General features: G+C 42.3%; 1 protein-coding gene across 7 annotated transcripts in view; it reads left to right on the top strand.

Annotated features, from left to right (window-relative positions):
* The window catches only part of LOC140342886 (disks large homolog 3-like), a 185,534-nt gene that overhangs the window by 171,931 nt on the left and 6,092 nt on the right, over positions 1-7,511 (top strand). For 6 of the 7 annotated variants that reach the window (XM_072429262.1, XM_072429258.1, XM_072429259.1 and 3 more), the window contains 3 exons: positions 1,685-1,857; positions 1,939-2,048; positions 2,685-2,776. In XM_072429262.1, the coding sequence (XP_072285363.1) occupies positions 1,685-1,857; positions 1,939-2,048; positions 2,685-2,776 (375 nt within the window). Of the gene's footprint in view, positions 1-1,684; positions 1,858-1,938; positions 2,049-2,684; positions 2,793-7,511 lie in introns of all 7 variants that reach the window. The other variant, XM_072429260.1, reaches the window with a different exon arrangement.

The raw sequence follows: 7,511 nt of genomic DNA on the forward strand, positions 1-7,511 counted from the left end.
TATTTAAACACAAAGGAACTTCAATCAATTTTACGTATATATCACATGAGCATAAAGTTATTAGTAGTAACCCCTGTAATCATCTAGTAAGTACTTTGTACACAATACATCAAAACAATATAACAATATTAACATAGATATATACTGAACAATATAAGAATGCAATTCAGGAATGTGTTATAGCTACCTGTAAAGATGTTAATGGGTACCTCAGGAGCCTGATTCCCTAAGAAGTCTCATCATTCCCTTTCTCTCTCGTTATATTCCAGCTTCCCTTTTATATAGTTAAGTCCCATTAGGTAACATTGGGACTCTTGGATTGGTTAGTGGGTGTGTTCTGTACAATGACGATCAGTTGGCACACACCCCACTAGATTGGGTTTGGTTAATGTAATTTGATGGACCTCCCAACTAAATTTGAAATAAAAATCTCCAGCTGGAATCTGTTTAGGGGTCTATAAATGTCCAGCTGGGTCATCACCCCAGTCCATCTGTTCACTTACGCCTCCATCTCCTGTTTCCTCAGGTGAATGGATTTATTGTCCCTTGAAGGCCATATTGGTGATCTGTTTGTTATGGGAAAATAGGTCTTGTCTCCTGGCAGCTGTTGTATCACCTGTTTGTTACTTCTGTGAAGTCCTACACTTGGAGACCTCCTATAGGAGGGCCCTATGGCCAGATCAAGATAACACAGGTTTCATGTTTAAACACAACGTTCCTGTACTGTATTCCTGTATTGTTTCATGCTACCTAGATACGCACACATACCTATGCATATATATATATATATATATATATATATATATATTTTTACATATTCATAAACAATCTTTGGGTGCAACAGGGCAGACTTAGGCTTTCCTATGTGACAGTAACCTGAAACATAAAGTCAGACCTCCAGTGGCTACAGCTGTAAAAGTATATGTTCCAGAGCGGGTCATTTTGGTCTCATGACTTCAGCATCGTCAAACCACTTTGGCGAGATCCTTATCTCACGATTCACACTACATAAGCAAAAACCTTACAGGACCTGGAGGATTTTTTTTTTTTTTAACCTACATTACTCAACTTTACCACATGGGCAAAAAATACTGGTGTACAACTTATTCTAAAAGGGGATTTTTCATTAGTAATTTCCTCTCATTTCCTCCCTCTCACTACAGTTGTCTGTAATTAGCTAGTACCTTATTTGAGGTGCTCCCTCATACTTCTTCGTCTAGGAAGGGGTTACACAGCCCTAGGATGCATGCAGGTAGATTGTCCTGAAGTCTCCAGGGATGTGCAATGTGGATTTCCCATGAGGCTTCAGGACATCATACCCACAGTCTTTCATTCTCACTCGTGTACATCAACAGAGAGCCTGGCTGTTAAAATCAGGAGGTGACAGCCAGCTTCTGAAGCCAAGATTGCAGTGTTCCCTTGCTTCTGCACAAAAAAAGTGTTCAAGGATGACTGGACTTCTTGCACAGGAATGTATGTGCTTAATATCCTACAGGAACAGTGCCAGGAGCTACTGACTTCATTTTTATAGCCATACAGAACAGAGTGTTTAAACTTAAAGAAGGACCTTATATATTTTTTTTTTTTTTTACGAATTCTGACTGTGATCAACACTTGTAAATGTATCTTTGCCTATCTATTACCCAGCATTTCCCCTTTCTAACAAAACTTCCTCTCTACACAGACACTACACGACCCCCGCGGGAGAACGAGGTGGACGGTCAGGACTATCACTTTGTGTCCTCTCGGGAACAAATGGAAAAAGACATCCAGGACAACAAATTCATAGAGGCCGGACAGTTTAATGACAATCTGTATGGCACCAGCATTCAGTCAGTGCATACGGTGGCTGAAAGGGTAGGTGAACCGCAGTATAAAGTCTTTCATACACTGAAAAATAATCAAAAACATGGTTGGCAAGGACTTCTCTTTTCTTAGGGAAAACACTGCATTCTTGATGTATCTGGCAATGCGATCAAGCGATTGCAGCAAGCACAGCTCTTCCCTATTGCTATTTTTATCAAACCAAAATCTGTAGAAGCACTCATGTAAGTAAACGTCTGCCTTTTTATGCCTAATTTGTGTCTATTAGATGTTGTGTATGTGGCCGAAAGCAATGTTGGATTCATTTTGGTATATTTACTTTTGGGCAATGTGAGGAATCAGTAGTCTGAGTTTTTTCCTCCCACTGTTATGTCTTTGCAGTTAAGGTTTTTGGTTGTAGATAAATTTTCATGTTCATTAAAATTATTATTGCTGACCTTACACTAGGATAGAAGGTCTGCTTTCGCTTGCTGAGTCTCCTCCTGCTATATGTATGTAAAGAATCAAGTTAGGAATATGCTTTCCTTAGTCTTTATATCTGGGCATGAAAATGCTATCCTTCTGGGTTTAGTCCTTTTAAAAGAGCAGGCAAAATCTCACAGGAAGACTATGGCATTCTCATTTTCTCATGAGACTTTTGTTTATCAGGACTCTACCTGAAGGATGTTGACATCATCGTTGTCTGTGTTGTGGATGGAAGACTGGGATTAGGTACTTTTTGGAAAGGGGGTCTGGCCAGCATCAGGATATGCTTTAAAAGCTTTGATACATCCATTCACTGTATGTCCATTGAAGTGCCAGAAATGCAATTTATTGGTCAGAAATGTGGTAAAGAAAAATGACTGTTTGTTTCATGTTAGGGAGATGAACCGAAGGCAAACGTATGAGCAGGTTCACAAGATGTTCGATAAAGCCACCAAGCTGGAGCAAGAGTTTGGGGAATATTTCACAGGTAACATGGATGCGCGGTGAGTCAAATGGTGTGATTGGCCATCATAGTCCAGTTAGTACAGAGCAGTAGATAAGATCAGTCTTGTAGGCCTATAGAACAACATCGGGTGGTACAAAAACAACAAAAAAAAGGGGGGGGGGGCATGGAGGAGTATTGGAAACGGTCAAAAATTTTCCTCCGTTCTGGGTCCAGCATAACTTTAGTTATAAAGCCGTACCATTTCCTCAAACATTTGGTATGGTGCTTGCCTGCCCCTTGTGTGGCTTCTAACATAACTTTATAAAATGTGGTCATGCGGGGAGCCCGCACCATTTCCAACATAGGGGGCTGAGGATGAATCCACTGGTTCATATTAGCCCTCCTTGCTGCAAGGAGGTGTAAACTGGCCCATTTCCTCCTGCCCCTCCCAGGTGCTAGGTCAAGGGTCAGCAAAATGTTTTGGCTACTAGGCCATTTTAGGAGGTCAAGAAGGCACACTAGGCTGGACTCTCTCAAGTCCCGCGCTGATGGCTCTGCCCCCCCACCAGGAATGCCCCTGAAGGGAATTCCCTCTCTCCTGCAATGCATACGGAGGAGAGGGAATGTCCCCTTACACCGGCAGTGAAAGTGTTGGGAAGGAAGGCATAACAAGGAGGCTCAAGAGCTGCAGGTTGCCGACCCCTGCCAGCCGGGATTAAGCTGGATTGACCAGGGGGGGCATTAGGCCGGAACGGGCTAGGCCATATCTGGCCTACCCCTGTGCTAGGTCCTTAAATTCGGTCTAGTTGCTGAACAGACACAGGACTGGATTAAGGGAAAGGAGGAATCTGACCACCCTTTTAATAAACTTTAATATTTGTTACCAATACCTAACCACTCTGTCACAGGCCCAGTAGTAATGTAGGAGGTATGCCCTGTGTGTTCCACACTTTAGGCACATCGATGCTCCAGACTGGGCCTGTGCTGGGACTGGATTCGGTCTGTGTGCTCTGTGTAGAATACTAAATTGTGTTTTCCTACAAATTTCATTCAGTATAGATTTTCTGACTGCATGGTAACCTTGAACAATCCTGTCTATGTGGTCAAGAATGCCGAGTTCCCTCTGCCACTTCTTTAAGATTCGATTGAGACGGAGTTTTTTTGCAAATATTTTGTATACAGAGTGGAGATGGACAGCAGGGATGGTTCTCAACAGCGAAGGTGTTGACCTGAAGGGCTGTGGGAAAGTTCCAGGTTCTGTATTTGCAAAACTGTGCCAGTTAAGCATGGTATATTGGATGATTCGCCGCTGGTGGCAGTTGGTACTTGTATTATTCTGGTAGGGTATAGGTGAGAAGTCTCTATAATACTCATAGGGTATGGGTGAAAGGTCTCTGGCTGGTAAAAATTTCCCATAGTGGATCGTCCCCGCCTCCTCCAGATGCGAAAAGCTTTATAATCATTGCCCATCCACAGGTGGGTAGGTAGGTGGAGAACCCACATGGCAGGCCCTTCCTCCTCCTTATGTTTCTGAGGATGTTGCGTTTGATTTGTCTGGAGGAAGCTGGGAAAGCTGACGATGTAGGATAGCTCCGAAATCGCATGGGCCAGCCATTGCCTGCTCCAACCCTATGTTGCAGGTTTTCCCAATCCAGTCTGCCACATGTCGAACACACTAGTTTGTAGAGCCTTATTTTGGGGAAATTTACTCCCTTCTCTGCCACTGGTAGGAAGAGTTTGGTCAGAGATTCTGGGGCGTTGACCCTTTCACAGAAATTTGGAGAAGGCCCGATAGAGGAGGTTAACATTTCTGTGAGGAAGCAGAAGGGAATTAGTTTGTAGAGGGTATAGTAATCTGGTGAAGGATACCATTTTGATTAGATGGCACCACCCAAATAGCAAGAGGGGCAGATTTTCCTAGAGGATAATTTCCTGTTGTATTTTGTGAATCAGTGGTGGGTAATTAGGTTTGTATATGGAGGAGATGGATTTCCCCATCTTGATCCCCAGGTAGGTTATATGGTTTGCTATCTTAGCTTTTGTAAAAGGGGTGTGGCATAGCCAGGGTCTGCTTTTTACTGGAATTAGAATAAATTTCACCAAGAGTGCCTATGAGTCCAGTTAACTGTTCAAATTCTGTAAAAAAACAAAAAAAAAAAAAACGAATAAATAATTTGGATACATGGCAAGTCTGCCGAAGGATCGGAGGTCATCTGCAAAGAACGCGGAACGTAACTCCATAGTTGGATCCCGTGTAGGTGAGGAGTCACATCTATGTGGTGTACCAGTGGCTCTATTGCCAGATTAAGTAACAGTGGAAACAGGGTGCACCCGTCTTGTGCCTTTGTATAGCAGTATTGGCTCGGAAAGAAAGCCAGAGGTGTGAACCCTGGCTTGGGGGTTTTGTATTTTGTATTATACAATGAGCCTTGCATTCCTATTTTGCGTAGCGTCGTGGAAAGCCAGTCTATACCAACTTTATCGAAAACCTTTTTGGCATTGATACCTATGATCGCTATGCCTTAACCCCCGTAGCGATAATCCCGAGTGTTACTCAGGGTGGATTTTACATTACCAAAGTGGTAATCCCGAGTCACACTCAGGGTCGCTCTTAACTCTTTAAAAAAAAAAAAAAACCCCAGTTACCTTGCTCCGTCGCTGTCCCCGCAGGTCCTGGGGACACGTCCTGCTCCTCCGATCTCCAGCCGCGAAGTGCAGAGGCAAGATCTACGGGGTTTCCCGGTGATGTCGGTGCGGCCGGGAGGATCGGCGGGAAATTCAAATAATTTTGTATTGGATTCAATACAAAATAGCTGTATTGAGTCCAATACAAAGAAATATTCATGAAAAATTCAATCATGCTACTATACAGTTACATTACATGTTTAAATATTTTTTTTTTTTTTACAGATTTTTGTGTTTTGTCAGTTAAAGTTTAATAATAAATGTATTAAATATCAGTGAGTTATGCCTAAGAATTACAGCCTACAATGAAAAATAATTTCCATGCAAAAAATTGTACCTCTTTTTGCATGGAAATTTGGACGGAATTAGACCGCGTTAACACGGGCCGTTAACAATCTTCGAACATTGGTTGCTGACCTACCTCAGAGGAATCTCACCTGTGAGGGTAAAAACAAGGGGCGGTAGATATTTGGCCAATCGATCTGCCATAAATTTGAATAGTAGTTTTTGCATCCAGGTTAATAAGTAATTTGGGTCGGTACGCCTCCGGGTACCAAGGGTCCCTTCCCTGCTTCGGAAGGACTTTAATGTGTTACTCCTAACCGTAGCTACCTGACTCCCACAATTTGGTATAGAGGTGACACCTCTAGAGAGGAGATCAGGTGCTTTATTGTCCTTTATAGGTACATAGTAGGTTAGGTTGAAAAAAAACATAAGTTCATCAAGTTCAACCATTAGGGAAATAAACATATCCCAGATATAAAACCCTATAAGACATAGTTGGTCCTGAGGAAGGCAAAAAAACCCTGGTACAATTTGCTTCAACGGGAAAAAATTCCTTCCAGATTCCATGAGGCAATCGAATGTTCCCTGGATCAACAGTCTTGGTTATCTTTACTTTAAATCCTTAACAACCAGTTATATTCTGTACTTCTAGAAAAACATCCAGCTTTTCTTAACCTCCCTAGTGGTCTGATTTTGGCTGTATTTCCACGCAAAAAGCGGTACCAATTTTTACATGGAAATGTATTTTACATTGTAGGTCTATAATTCTTGGGCATAACTCACCTACACGTGTCTGATAGTTAATACATTTAATAATAAACTTTGAAAAAAAATTCTGTTAAAAAAATAATGTAAGATAACTGTACAGCAGCATATATAATATAAATACATAGTTCTCCCCAGAGCTTTTTAGCCGGTTGCTCCGCCCGGCTGATTTGAATACCCCGCCCAGCTCTCGGCAGCTCTCATCCTCGCATGCACAGATCTCAGTGAATTGGGAGAAGGTAGAACACTGAAACAATAAGAGGTTACTGGATACCCATGGCATAAACAACTGGAAGCACTAAATTTGCCATGTTTTGCCACACACCCTTTTTTTACCACCCGGCTACAGCTTCCTACCACCCGGCTGAAAAAAATTTCTGGGAAGAACACTGTAAATATATATATAATATGAATATTTCTTTGTATTGGACTCCATACAGCTATTTTGTATTGAATCCAATACAAAACTATTTTAATTTCCCGCTGCTAAGTCCCGGCCGCACCAAAGTCACCCGGAGATAGTCTCTGCATTGTGCGGTTGGAGATCAGAGGAGGCAGATGTGTCCCCAGGACCTGCGGGGACAGCGACGGAACAAGCTAGCTAAGTGGGGTTTTTTCTGATTTTTAGGTACCCGGAGTCTGACTCGGGAATACCGATTTTTGCATGGAAAATCGACCCCGAGTCAGACTCGGGAATACCGCTAGGGGGGTTAAAGCAATCTATAGTAGTTGCTGAAACTACTTCCCGAGGGAGCCGATTCCACATTTTCACAGACCTTACAGTGAAGAATCCCTTATCTCATGGGCTTAAACTTTTTTTCCTCCAGACACAGAGCGCCCCCTTGTTCTTTGTAATGATCTTAAAGTGAATATTTGGGAGGAGAGTTTTCTATATGGACCATTTATATATTTTTACAGGGTGATCATATCCCCCCTTAAACGTCTCTTCTCAAGGGAGAATAGATTCAATTCAGCTAATCTCTCCTCATAGCTTAGCTCCTCCATTCCTTTAGCTTTAGATATTGCTTGGCATTGCATGCTG

The sequence above is a fragment of the Pyxicephalus adspersus genome, chromosome W, assembly GCF_032062135.1.
Source record: "Pyxicephalus adspersus chromosome W, UCB_Pads_2.0, whole genome shotgun sequence".
Lineage (NCBI taxonomy): Eukaryota > Metazoa > Chordata > Amphibia > Anura > Pyxicephalidae > Pyxicephalus > Pyxicephalus adspersus.